Source organism: Vidua macroura, chromosome 4 (assembly GCF_024509145.1).
Source record: "Vidua macroura isolate BioBank_ID:100142 chromosome 4, ASM2450914v1, whole genome shotgun sequence".
In the NCBI taxonomy this organism is placed as follows: domain Eukaryota; kingdom Metazoa; phylum Chordata; class Aves; order Passeriformes; family Viduidae; genus Vidua; species Vidua macroura.
Genome location: NC_071574.1, coordinates 47,783,657 through 47,797,905, shown reverse-complemented (window position 1 = coordinate 47,797,905; position 14,249 = coordinate 47,783,657). Strand labels below are relative to the sequence as shown.

The window sequence follows — 14,249 nt, the reverse complement described above, 5'->3', positions numbered from 1 at the left end:
CCAAAATATTGTGTGTTCTTATTCATGATTTTGGTATCTCTATCAAAGTGGCCCTTTGTGTAAAACTGGCTTATGGGAAGTCGGTTCAGCACAGTAACTGCAGTCTGACAATACCCTGAATTTGGCACTCTTAAAGAACTCCATAACCAAGGGGTCAGCTCAGAGACTGGATAGCTGCTTCACTGTGCAAACCATTTAAACATCCTCATACCTCTTCCATTTGACACAGACAAACATTCCAACATAAACCACTTTGTCTGTTACACAAAGCATTGCCAGCATTTAACTACAATAGACAAATGTAATTTTTCAGCACTAAGAGCTAAATTGCACTGAAGAGAGGAAAATAAACCAATGCGTGCTGAAAAGAGAGGAGTGTATTTCAAAAAGTGCATTTCAAAAAAATGGTATTTAGTACAAACAGAACTATGTAACAATATGCAACTATTTCAAATAAGTCAATTTATACCAAATCTAAGAGATAGAATCACAAAATTATTATTTCTAGTCTACAGGAAAGTGCCTTGAAAGAAGATGGTCCATAAAGTTTTAATCATGTTCACCACATCTGTAATAAATAAAATGACCTGTTATTTATGTGAGTGCCACCTTGCTTTCAATGTGAAACATGGAGCTTCTTGGTGATTTCTCTGAGAACATTCCAGAGCCCCTGAGGATAAAAGACATTACCTTTGGACTCCTAAACATGAATACAATTTTATCTGAATGGTCTTCCCAGGTACTGCCAGAGCTTTCACCATATGCTTTGCATGGATAGTAGCAAGATGTGCTCAGCAGGGTCTCTGCACATTTTCAGAGCACAGCATGCTAAATTAAGAATTTTTATTGAAACATAGAAGAAGTTTAACAAGAGAAAACAATGCTTACAGTAGTTCTTTTCCTAAGTTTCTAAAACCCGTCCATCAAAATTGATTTCTAGCAAATTCAAAATACTACACTGGCCCAAATATAATGGCTTTTTCATTACATCAATTAAGACTTGAAAGAAATACACTTACCTTACATTTGTTTTCATACTAATTTTTTGACTAAGCTTTCAAACCCTTTTTAAAACCAAACAAGAAGATCTAAGCTGCTGGTAAAATGTGCAGCAATCAAGGTCTTTGATGAACATGTGAGCTGGAGCAGGGAACAGGCTCCACAGCAGAAATTTCAGGACCCATTACAGGAAGAAAACAAGGAGAGAGGCCCGTGGTATCCGGTGTTCTTCCCCTCAAAAAGCTGCAAGGCTCCTTTGTATTTGAGAAAAATTGGAATTTATTTAAAAGCTAATTGGTACTCGCATACCAGAAAAAATACTGTCAGCTCACAGAGGAAAGCTGAAAAATAAAATGTGTTTGGATTGAAGGTTCAGCAAGCTGCAGCTCTGATTAACAGCAGAGGTAAATCCCATAATAAATATTTGATTCCTCTACACAGGTAATTGCTAGTAAATGACCATTCTCAAATATGCTTTGGGGTCCTTTTTTGAAATAAGTGAGCCTATGTAAGCATTTATTTAAGACAAAATCTTCAAAAGCAGTTAGTCAACACAGTATTGCAAGAGGTTAATTAAGCTCATAGGTGCTAATGGATTAAGAGTGTTATTTATTCAGAGTTATCTAAGTCTGGCTCACTCCCTCCTTCATGCTGGCACTAGCAAGAAACCCTTCAGAAAGTTTTGTGGGATTTTTTTACCCCTGTCCTCACACCAAATTAGAGCAGAGAGTTGGCTGGTAGGGTCAGGTCACTTCATGCTCTGTATAGCTGGCACAAGAGAAGCACTGCTTCTTTTGGCACAACCCTATTAGGTGAGCCTAAGCCAAAGTGCATTTTCTGCTAGTGGCTGAGCACTTGCAGCACTTGATATAAAATGCTGAACCAGTGGCAAAGTTGATTAAAATCAGGACTTTATTCTAATGGCTTCTTTAAGGACTCTGAAAACTCTTTTCAATCCTCACTGCCACAATGTATTGTTGCATAGTAAAAGTCCATCAAAATCTCTCTTCTAAGCAAGTAAACAGTTTCTGATAGGCTATTCCTCCTTATAGACTGTCTGTGGGCATGCACTTTGGAATAAGAAAGGGACCATTACCAATATCCTTGTCTGAATCCGTACATTATATACGCTACACTCAATCCAACAATTTCTGTGTCAGACTTCTGTTCTTAGCTGTATAAACTCCAATGGCAGGGTTTCAAACAGGCTCTCTGCTCTCCTCTCTTGCAGACAGCCAAGCTATTTGCAAACACTTTCACACATTCTCCTGCCTGTGAGAAATGTAGGCCAGCTTACCACAAGCAGACAGTGTGAAACATTCTTTAAAAACCCAGCTGCTGGCCTGTTTTTCATAGAGTGCAAGTCCTTTTAAACACTCACCTACCTTCTACCCTATAAACCCTCCTTTTCCACAGAGGGAACTTCCCCCTTTCTGGGGTGAGAACACCACATGAACCATGTCCCTGCCCCACCACAGCAGACTGCTGTTGCACCACTATTACACTACCCCACTAAGGCTCTAGCCAAATTATAGGACTGAATGCAAAAAACCCACACCCAGCTGTGTCTGCTTTTAGTTCTCAATACTACAGTGCACTTTTAAATATAAAAAAAAAATCCATAATTATTTGATTCTTAAGTAAAACAATCTAGAAATTGAAAGGAGTTGTATTTGTTTTAATACAGTCGATCCAAATTAATTCCACTTAGGTCAATCATCAATACTCAACTACAGCTAAAGAAAAAATTCCTCAGAGATGGGGGATTTAAAATTAGCATGAAAGATATGTAAGGTAAAAATTAAGAAACAGAATTAATCAGGAATTACAAATACAGAATATTTCCTTGAGTAATGCTTGGACTTTGATCCATTGTTAAAATCTGTGATTTGCACTGTATTGTTCAAAGGAAGAATACCATTCACCATGGAAAATAACATGAGATTTTTTTTTTTAAATTACAAGGTTGTTTACCTGGCACTAAGTTGCTGAAGGGCTTGAACCTTCTCTCTCATTTGATCCCAATTTTGATTTACAGTCTTTGCAAGTATGATGACACTTCCTACAATATATTGAAAGCAAACAACACATTGAAGAATTTTGCTGGATTTTTTCTAATACAACCATAGAGCATGATGGCAAAAGTTCCTGAAGAAGTAATCTCTTGCCTATATTCTCCAATTTTGTAATATGGGATATAAACTGCAAAATATGACATCTAAATGTCTCAGCCAATAAATGCCCATTAATTAGTATTAAGTACTCCTTCTAGCAATTGCCAAAATAAAACAGGATTTTCTAAGCAGCAAAAGACAGTCCTTGCCATTGTACCTATGGGCAAACCAAGGTAGGAGTAAGGTGTGTAACATTTAGTGTAATACCAAAGACATACTTTGTTATATGGGGGAAGAATACAAGTAGAGAAGTAGAGAAATAGATGAACAATGAAGAAGCTTCCCATTATCAGTCAGGTATTTTATAGGCATAAAAGCTCATGCTGGTCTGGGGGAAAGGTGTGGAAGGACAAAGGAGAATGATTTTTTGATAGGATTTTGGGAAATGTGTTCTGTGAGCGAAAGGTTTACACCAGAAACCATATTGAGAATGGAGAGTATAACAGGCAGCTGAAGGAGGAGCTGGGAAGGAAGTCAGAGTCTGATTTGATGTGAAGGAGTACTTTATATGAAGTTGAAAAAACAATGAATAAAACATGGAGGTACCAGGTGACAGAAGTCAATCATTGAGATCTATTCTATGGTTGGAAGTGCAAGGTGGAAAAAGCACCCCCTTAGTTTGTGCTCTAAATGGTTTGGCATGACAGCAAGAGGTTGGGCAAAGCCATAGATGAGTGGGAGGTTGGAATATTGGCGGGGATTGACATTGTTGTTAAAATATGAGAACATTATAAAAAAATCTGTAGTATATTTGGCCTGAGGTATGTTCCAAAGGAAGACTCAAAGGATCAAAGTGATAACATGGACAATCTTAGAAGTATGATACTAGATGAAGAGAGAATGAGTAACTGTTGTCACATCGCAGCTAAAAGTACAGTAATTTCATTTAAATAATAGATATCCTAGTAACAGGTATTACAATGAGTTTAATTTGCATTTTCTGAAGAATGTGTAGTAGTTTCTCATACTGCGATATAGTCCAAGACTATAACTAGTACCTCAGGATCTAATCACAGAATTTAAATTCATAGTTTTGCTGCATATAATTTTTAGTGTGTTTTAGACTCTTTTGATCTAGGCTTAATAATTTAAATTAGCACAGACCTTTTTTGTTGTGCACCAAATGGTGCAATACCAATTTTCTGAAACTTTTTCTGGCATTCTCCCATGTATGACATCCTTCCAATGGCAAAACCCAAGACACCGGCAACGATAGAGACAGGTGACAAAACATTGTTAGTACAACAGCTAAAATCAGGAGTGTGCTGTAAGCTCCACTTTAATCATATAACAAATTCTGTACCACATCTTCTCAGAACATGTTACAAACACATGTGAGGTTACACAGGGTTTACAAGGGTGAATTCATTAACTACTGAAAACTGATTATCTATCATGAGAGAGAACAACTGGTCCAGAATAACTGATACAGAAAAAAAGAGATAATATTTAAAGGAACAGATCATAGAAAATAAAATTAATTCACAATGTGACCACTAATAGTTCTTGCCTTTGATTGCACACCATGGTTTACTTCTAATGATCACACTTTTAACACCAACTTCTCTGGCCTTCTAAGAAGCTAGAACATCAGCCTGCCATACTGTTGCACTATGGCTTTCACTCACTAGAGTCAGAATAAAAGACTACTTCAATGTCCTTGATTTTCTGGTGAATTTCTGCTGGAGAGGGAATCTATTTAAATTCTTGTCATTTATGAGCCACCTCACTGTACAGTACAGTTTGTGCTTCTATTTGTTTTCTTTATCAATCCGTGGTTCTGAATTAAACAGTTGAGATCAACCAAGCAAACACATGAAAAGGACCATACTATTTTATATATTATAGTATTGTGACTTCTTGATACCATAAGTTGTGCAATCTGCCAAACACAGCTGATCAATGAGCTGACATAATTTATAAAACAAAGTTTTATAGAGTTTAGAGAGACTAGAGTTTATACCAATATGAGACTGCATTACATAAATATAAGCTGCTACTAAAAATATTTACATTAGAAGAATCTAGTTTCATACATTTATTTTTAAACACATAAGAAATCTGATTTCCTAATCTGCTGGGGTAACATATAAATTGCAAAAAAAAAAAGAAGATTTTTGAACGTTTTCTTTTCGAATTGGGTACAACTCACTTGCCATCTTGGGGTATGGACCAAATCTTGGGCTTGCTGAGAAAATGCCTACAATAAAAGGAAATAGTCAGAAAGCTTATTCACTTATTCACTTGCGAAACTCACCAGCACTCAAAACCAGCACTAATTTTCCTACAGATTTTGCATTTCTTAAGATGAGGATGGTGTGAAGTACACTAACTCAGATTTCAGTACATCAGGGCACTTTCTATTCCACTAGTTCTTAGTGCATGTGTTTTGGAGCAGTCCTAGAGTCATAGGAGGAAGAGAATCTGGACTTTGCAGGATTCAGCTCAGGCAGGAGTTCAGAGTGTAAACCAACATGAAAGCAGCACGTCTGCCACTGGTGACACTTGCAGCACGCAGAGGAAGTGATGGTGGCTTATGTTTCAGCACAAACCAACCTTGCATATAAAACAGCAAAATTAAATCTCTTACACAGGGTCCAGCTCCTTGGGCTGTGGTAAGCAGGATGAAACTGCTCTTTGGTAGCTTTCTGTGGCTATCAATTAAAACTGTACCACTGGTATCTAGCCTTCCCCTCTGGAGAGGAAAGATCACACATTTTGGCCTTTAAGAGGAGAGCACAGTGTGCTAAACAAGAAAAGCAAAGAATTATCTTTAGCTTTTCCACCAAAATCCACATTCCCCCAGTTAATCTCAGGAGGTGAAACCAGTATTCCTCTGAGAACTATGTGTCTGGCAGAGGAATGCCATGCTGTGGAGGAGGGCTCCACACAGCAAGCTTGCCGTGGCAAAGGGAAGGGAAGTAAACACTGGTTGCACTGTTACATGCATTCAGACAGTAATAATGAGGCTTAGAAGCTCCAGCATCTTCTAGAGGCAGGGTACTGTGTGCAGCCATCAGAAGAAAGTATTTAGACAGAGGAGTATTCAGCCTATGCTAAGCACAAGGGCCTTTGCCCACTGTGATTTATGCAATTTTATACTGGATCTCTCGAGGGAGGGAGGAACAAAATGTTGTTTGTTTCTAATCATCCCCCTCCAACTGTTGACACACAGTAATGATTATTTACTAAGAGCATTTGTTATTTCACAGCTGATCAGAAACATCCAAGTACAATGAACAGAAACTGAGAAGAGTACCTGGTGCCAGAGGCTGGCATGTTTGCTACAGAGACAGCCCCAGTGCCCTTCCAGTCATTGCTCATCCTTTTTCCAATGTGTAATCCTTCTCTGACACACTCTTACTCCTTCCCTCCCTGTCTCCCTACAAGCACATAGATCAAGGATGCAGTAGGGAACCCACATCAGCCTCTTGGGATATAGCTTAGAAGACTTCAGGGTGGATGCCCCTCACTCTCTCCCCAAAGCACCAACCTCAACCTTATACATAGTCAAAGCCCCCAGCAGGGAAACTGAAGGCACCATGCATAGAACCAGGCTCATCCACCACATAAACAGAACACAATTTTCTTTTGTGTTAGCCTGCAGATCATGAGCCATCTCTACAGAAAGCTCTCTGTCTCCTCACTTTGGCAGTACTCCTTGTCCCTTTGCACCAAAGATGTAGTATTGATACATGGTCACTGGCAAAACATTGCCAGCATTTTCAAACAGAACAACAGTTAGAGCTCCAGTACTGATTCTAACGCCCCTGCTCAGGCTGTGCAGTGCTCTGCCCTGCCAGCTGCCCAGTGAAGACTCTGCTCAACTACATGTGATCATGGTGACAAAATCCAGCCACCAGTCTTTGGATTTGCAAATTCTCTTTTCAGTTCATGTTCTTGGGAAGGAAAGACTGGTGCAATGCACACATAATAGTCAAATCACCATAGCAATGACAGTAATGAGCGAGAAGAATACTGATCTTGAAAAACAGCACTTTAATGATGTATTTTTTTATCTTTACCTTTTGAGATTAGCCCCTGGGTGACAAGCATGCTCCCAAGAGATAAAGGAAGAGCTGTAAAAATAAAAAGGAGAGTAGCTGGTATCAGCCAAAATTTGCTACGTATTTGGTAAATACTCTCTTATACATTAAATGTTTTCTGTTTCTAATGTTAAAACACATTATTTCTAAACATTAATTTTGCTTACTGTCTTAATCACTTTTTACATCTGATCATTCAGATTACGTTCTCTTCAAGATGTCCTTACACAGTGCCAGACATCAGCTATGCTGTAACATCTGGAGCTAATGCAATATATATATATATATATATTTATTAAATAATAGTTTCCTCACTCTGAATATCTCCTCTAACTACTGCAACACTTGTAATGACAGCAGCTCCAATAAAATGCTGAAACCCTTTTCAATCTTCTCCATTCAGGAAATACATAATTTAGACACAAACTGAGAGGGTGCAAGTAAAGGCACTACAACACCATGCACTGATCTTTTTAGCTGTCCTAACATACTTAAAATTTCACAAATCAAAGACACATGCCTGCCTTCCATTCAAAGGCAAGGATAAGTGTGTAACAAAGTAAAACTTTCCTAAAGTGGTTGTTATAACGGACTTCAAGAATAGAACCAACTCTCCAACTGCTGAAGTTCATACTAAACAAGACCTCAATTCAACCACCTTTACCTACTACAATTATGCAAATAATTCAATTAAACCTTTAAGAATACAAAGCTTAACTTAACATGACATGAGTTAACCCACAACAGTGTTCCAACAAAAAAGCAATTTGCAGACAGTTTTGCAAACATACATCAAGAAGTCATTCTGTGTGATAAGCGTGGTAAGAATGACTTTGGATCACCCACCTCTGTACCAGAAACTTTCCTGTTTGCATTCTTTAATTATCCTTGCAATCTCCCTGTCTTGAATTTGGGACATGGGACAAAATAACATTGGCTGAAAGCATAAACCTGGATTGGTTTACCGAATTTAATCGCACAGGAAGAAAAAAAATGAATCAATTAAAGAAGACAAATTATTTAAAAAACAAATAAAATACAAAAACCTCCAAGCAAAACTCCTTATTCTCTTGCTAACAGTGTGATGAAATCTTGATACCCCTATACAGAAACAGAAAGAACTACATAGGTTTTAAGTTTCAACAACTCATCTTGTTGATCTTTACTTTCCTAAAATTGCCCAGCTGCTATTTACCCCCAAAGCATATTGTTTTATATCTGTTAGTCATTTAATTCTCATGATCTACATTACATCTCCCAGAAAGAAATGACAGGAAGTAAAGGCAGACTGGCAGTTTTCAAAAATCAAGTTCTGCTCTGTAAGGAAGTCAATTGAAGTTCAATAAAATCAGATTTTCCAAATATTTAGAAGAGGGTCAACATAAACTCTACCAGACTCCCCACTAGTAGAACTTTCTCTCTGAGCAATTTAAATATATCCATGGCATTAACTGAGCTCAACCATACTGGCTTCACCCTAGTACAAATCAGTCTGCCAACAGAGTTCTTGAAGGTAGCTCTTTTTTCACCCATTGTGATTGTGAGGGAAAAGTGACAGTATTCTCCCTTGCATTCTAGTATCCAGGGTATTGACATGTAAACATATGAGCATTATTTTTCTTTCTTTAAGAAAAGACTCAGTGTTAGCATTTGAAGTGTTGTTATCAGACATCTGAGATAAATGGGTGTACTGGTTTCAACTGGACAAGAGTTTATTTTCTCCATAGTAACTGGTAAGGTGCTAGGTTCTGGATTGATGACCAAACCAGTCCTTACAATACAGGGATATTTAATTACTGCTGAGTAGACCTTACACAGAGTCAGGACCTTTTCTGTTTCTCAGGCTGCCCCACCAGCAAATCAGCTGGGGATGTAGAAGAATTTGGTAGGGGGCACAGCTGGGACAGCTGACCCCAGCCGATCCAAGGGATAGTCCAATTCCATACCATGACATTGTGCTCAGCAAGAAAAGCCAAGGGAAAGGAGTTGTCATTAAGTTAAAATTAATTGAAATTTTTACAGTTTTTTTGTAAAACCACATCATCTTCAAACATACGTATTCTTGAAAGAAAAACCAGGCATCATAGAAGAAGCAATGCCTTGGAAAAAAGAGCACATTCATCTATTACAGGATTCTATCTCCTTTTATGCCTGACTCCTTTTATGCATGATTTTATAGCCATAATAAGGAAATGCATTTATTGGCCATAGCCACATATTTCACATTATAGGTAATTAATACCTCAGCCCTTCAAGCACTGCTCCTACAAAAGTTAATGGTGGTGCTGGGCAAAAAATACAGAATTAGCTCCACTCCAGATCATAGAGAACCACTTCAAACTGGTTTCAGAGCAAGGTCATAGCAAATACAGTAAAATACAAACAGGCTGACTGAAAGATAAGGAAATGCATGTCAGAGCCCTAAGTGCACCAACAGGCTCTGCAACCTTTCTGCCTCCATACACACCCTGCCAGCTGTTTAGCTGCCTGGGCTCAGAGGCAGCTCTACCACAGCACAGTTGTGTAACACCGAATTAGACTGCTGAGAAAACAGAAAAGCTGGGAGAAAGGAGTAAGAAGCTTTGCCCAGGGCCTCTGCCCTTCAGCTCAGGAGCTGTATATAAGCTCAGGCCCTTGCCTCAGCTGTGCTGTAGCTATACCATGGAGATCCTTACCCTGCCTTGCTAACCTGATCTCACCCAGCTTAGCATCAGACTTGCCTGGCAATCACTGAACTGACTGTAGGCTTACCCTGGTTAACATCATTGGGTCTGCTCTCCTTCTCTTTTTGGGTACTGTGATACTGTGCTTCATGTACCTGAGGCCCCAGCCCCTGCCACCCTGCTGTCACTTGTGCCTCTTCCTTGCAGATCAGCCCAGTATTGCTGATCTCTGGTAGTGACTGGCTAGCAGAAAGTCATATCTCATTTAAATTCCTTGATGTCTCCATCAGAGGAGAATGTTCATCTTCTGTAGAGCTGTAGACCAGATTCTTGTGCTGTACTGTTCCCTTCTCCCCTTCTGAACATGTGCATACAGAGCTTGATGGGGACGGGTTGTACTGGACTTGTACTCAGACACCATGGCTATGCCAGCTCATAACTCAGGGCATAAATCAGAGCCTTAAGATTCACAACTCCTCTGAGCACAGTGAACCAGGAAAAATAACACACCATCTTTCCTCTCTTCATCTATATGCTTAACCTATTTCTCTCTTCAATAAGAGCAACTGAGCAAATCTGTTATTCATTAGCAATAGCATTGAAATATAAGGGAGGAAACCCAGCTTACCCATCCAGGTTGCTTTATTGGAGGTGTCTGACTTCCCTGTTGACCTATTTCAGAAGACATTTCCTTGTAGTCTGCTACTGCTCTTGTTCAGCAGAAGCTATGCCTTTTATGCTTGGCTACTTCTCTTTCTGCTAGGTACAAAGGTAAAAAGTCAAGATATTCCTAAGTCAGATATTCCTAAGACCAATGTTCATCTAGAAAGAAAAATTACTAGGTTGAAAGGAATGTATTTTTTACAGCAGATAGCATCCAGTCACCTGATACACAATTTACAGCACAATTTATCACTTATCAGTAACACAGAGGTGTGTGTAACTTAAACAGTCAGTAATTACAATTAAATGCTGAATCATGACCTAGTATAGTATGCTCGATCATAAAAAAATGAAAATACATATGAGCAAGTAACTGAAAACCTTTCTATTTTTTTAATATATTGCAGGTCCAATAAATAGCCTCTTTAGTGTGCTGTCCAGAATTACTTCACTACTTCTATCCTCACTGCCACCATCTGAAGCCTGGATTCCATGGAACCCACCAAGCAAGCATATCACAAACCACATCTGTATTTCCAAAAACTCAATTCAGTTACAAACATGCTTAAAAAAAAAAAGAACACAAAAGAATAAATAGATTCCAAAGAGTTTTAGAGTTGCAATCTTCCATGATTGAGAGCTGTGCTGCTAGGGAAAAGCAAGAAGGAAACTCATTTATTTCTAGAGTAATTCGAACAATCTAAATTGAGATTTTTTACCTAGCACTTTGCTGCATGGTCTGGCACTTTATTAACATAGAGGGCACTTCTGCTTTTCTGAAAAGTACCTTCTGAGAATGGTGGCACTGAGCAAGGCTAAAGTGACTGTGAAGGGCAGAGTCAAATAGAAAAGATATGCAACAGTTTAGTTTTTTTTGGTAAAAAAAAACTAAAATAAAGCATTGAATTCACACCAATCTGCACTTTATTCTCAGACACTCACAAAAATGATGATGATCACTGTGTCTTTGAAAAACCGTAAGTCTGAAAACCCATATTATATGAGGAAAGCTCACAGCTCTACACTGTCTTCCTCAATCTGAGAGCAATTTAATTTTCATCAGTCTCTTGTCACTTAATGCAAAAAAAGACATAAAATATTAGAAAGATGGATAAAACTTTAAAGAGGTTTGTGTCAATCACAAATGAATCAAATTTTCTTTTCTTATCTGCTTTCTTATCTACTCACAAAGCCTACTTGTGCAGACGGCTGCATAAAAATAATCACTGGAAACAGTTTCTAAATGCTGCAACAGATTTAAAGTGCTTGTCTTTTTCATGATAATAAAACAGCTGAGTCACAGGAGGAAAATAAATAAAATAAAATGAAGGAAAAACAATGGGTATAAATAAAGATTATAACTATTTGCAGTTTGCCATGGGCCTCCTATATTGTCCTAAGTACATGTTTCTCCTGAATTATAAGTTATTCAGCTATGCTACTGCTTCAACATAATGAAGAACCCCAAAAATATTTAGCCCTTTAAGCAGCCTCATGGTACATCTCCCACATGGGATGAAAGCTGAAAGCTCTACTGGCAAGAATGAAACAAAGAGACAGAATTGATGTCATCAAAATATTATGTAACTGAATTATTAATATTCATACCTAGCAGACAAGCTGTCTCCTATCTGAGGAATATAAAAATGCTCTAATATTTCAAGGCCCTGTGTCTTGGAAAGACAACTGTTATCCCAAAAAATAACTGTATTTCCATTAGCTTACTGGAGAAATGTAATTTCTTGTAATTTTCTGCAATACTCATCGCTGTTTTCTCAACCTTACATGTAATTCTTAGTGCAACAATTAAGTGTATATTCTGGGAAGAATTTCCCAGTTATATTATTCTGTTTAAATGAAATGCCTATATAACACAAGATTAAATCTATGTGGTTTGCAAGGATCAAATAGTCAAAAAACTTACTCATATTTTACATGAAATGTTCTGGATAATTTATTCATTTAGAGAAGAAAATGCTATTTTTAGGCTCCTGAAAAAATCTGTTTGAATACCTTTAATCGGATGACAAAGAAACAGTATGCAAGAAGATAGCTAAGTTTTTCAAATATGAGAGTTGCCAACTTCATATACTGTGTTTTCAATAAAAAGCCTCCTTCTGAATAGGAACAGTGACCCCATAATTTCTAGGGCTACTTCGGGGAAGAAAGGGGAGCCAAAATTCCATGTATTAACTGGTCCACGCAGTGGGCTGTGATGCCCAGGGAAAGGCAGCACTCATCAAAGATTTCAGAGAGGCACTTCAAGGACCATGGAAGATGACAAGCCTGACATGATGTTTCACACCTATCTGAACTGGCTCTTTGAAATAAGAGCCTGAGTTTAAAACAGAGGTGAGTCTACAGAGTAGCTGCCCTAGGTAGTCAACGAAAAGGACCCTAACAACAACCTGAGAGCAGGGGCTGGGGAATGCCCCATGCCTGCTCAGCCCTGCGGCAGCTGCTCAGTGCCCCGCCCAGGGCAGTGCATGCCCGGCCAGCACAGAGTATTTCTTTCCTAGAGTCACAGAACCAATTAGGCTGGAAAAGGCCTCCAAGATCATAGAGTCCAACCTATGACCAAACACCACCCTGTCAACTGAAGCATGGCACTGTCAGGTCCATTCCAATGTTTAATCACCGTTATTGTGAAGAAATTCCTCCTGCTGTTCAACCTGAACCTCCCCTGGCACAGCTTGAAGCTCCATCCTCTTGTCCTGCCATTAGTCGTCTGGGAGAAGAGACTAATGGCTACAAACTTCTTCCGGGTGGTTGCAGAGGGCAATGAGGTCTCCCCGAGCATGCTTTTCTCCAGGCTAAACAGCCCCAGCTCCCTCAGCCGCTCCTAGCAGGACTTATACCCCAGACCTTTCAGCAGCTCCGCTGCCCTTCTCTGGACACGCTCAAGCACCTCAGTGTGCTTCCAGAACTGACGGGCTGCGGCAGCACAGGCCCCACAGCGCCCGCCTGCCCCGGGCCGGCTGCCGAAAGCCGCGCCGCGACGCCCGCCTTCCCCCGCCGTGACACCGGAGAAATCCGGCCCCGCGGAGCCGCTTGGCGCGGAGAAGGAGGAGTCTGACATTCACGGGCCTCACCGCGCCTACCTTGCGCGGGCCGCCGGAGGAAACGGAATGGGCTGGGCTGGGCTGGGCTGGGCTGGGCTGGGCTGGGCTGACCTGACCTGCCCTGACCCGGCCCGGCCCGGCAGGCCCCAGGAGCCCACAGTGCCCTCCCGCCGGGCTGAGCCGCGCTGGGCGGGGCCGGCCCGCACGGGCTGCCGGGCTGCAGCGCCCCCTGCCGGCCGCGGGGCGCAGGGCCAGCGGGGCTGCCGGCCCGCAGTGCCCGCCCCGCTCCCCTCGTGGCCCGCTCCTCGCTCCTTCGGGGCGCACACGAGCGCTCCTCGCCTCCCGGGGGGCTGCTCCGGTAGCAGAACAGCGAGCACGCCAAGAAAATTCCGCGTTCTCGGATTTCCCCACTGAAATTCAGAACGCTCTTTCAGCAAGGGTGTGTGTTAATGAAGGTAACGGAATCACAGAACCATTAGGGTTGGAAGGGCCCTATGGAGGTCATGTGGTCCAACCCCTACTGCCAAGGCAGGGCCACCTGGAGCAGGTGACACAGGAACTCGTCCAGGTGGATTTGGAATGTCCAGAGAAAGGGAGACCACGTGACCTCCCTGGGCACCCTGTTTGGTTCTCTGCCACTCT

At 40.5% G+C, this 14,249-nt stretch overlaps 1 protein-coding gene across 2 annotated transcripts; it reads right to left on the bottom strand.

Moving 5' to 3' along the window:
• Window positions 1–355: 355 nt before the first annotated feature.
• On the bottom strand, window positions 356–13,604 carry OCIAD2 (OCIA domain containing 2). Of its 2 annotated transcripts, XM_053976623.1 has the most exons (8): window positions 13,184–13,604; window positions 10,511–10,638; window positions 8,066–8,156; window positions 7,199–7,252; window positions 5,326–5,373; window positions 4,278–4,383; window positions 2,974–3,061; window positions 356–670 (listed from the first exon to the last, which is right to left on the bottom strand). In XM_053976623.1, the coding sequence occupies exons 2-7, from the start codon at window positions 10,568–10,570 to the stop codon at window positions 2,980–2,982; spliced, it is 441 nt and encodes a 146-aa protein (XP_053832598.1). In that variant the 5' UTR covers window positions 10,571–10,638; window positions 13,184–13,604; the 3' UTR covers window positions 356–670; window positions 2,974–2,979. The 2 variants fall into 2 exon arrangements, 1 of the variants encoding a protein (XP_053832598.1); XR_008436946.1 differs by lacking the exons at window positions 356–670; window positions 8,066–8,156; window positions 13,184–13,604 and having other exon boundaries at window positions 3,050–3,061; window positions 4,278–4,352; window positions 10,511–10,598.
• Between the last annotated feature and the right edge of the window lie 645 nt (window positions 13,605–14,249).

Bases quoted from the DNA above. Each gene is read 5' to 3' on its own strand.
- OCIAD2 (XM_053976623.1), bottom strand. From the start codon at position 10,570: ATGTCTTCTGAAATAGGTCAACAGGGAAGTCAGACACCTCCAATAAAG. The intron at 4,384-5,325 runs GTGAGTTGTACC...CTGTCTCTATCG, and splicing joins TCCATACCCCAAGATGGCAA to TTGCCGGTGTCTTGGGTTTT. The intron at 3,062-4,277 runs GTCTGTGCTAAT...AATATATTGTAG, and splicing joins TTTGGTGCACAACAAAAAAG to GAAGTGTCATCATACTTGCA.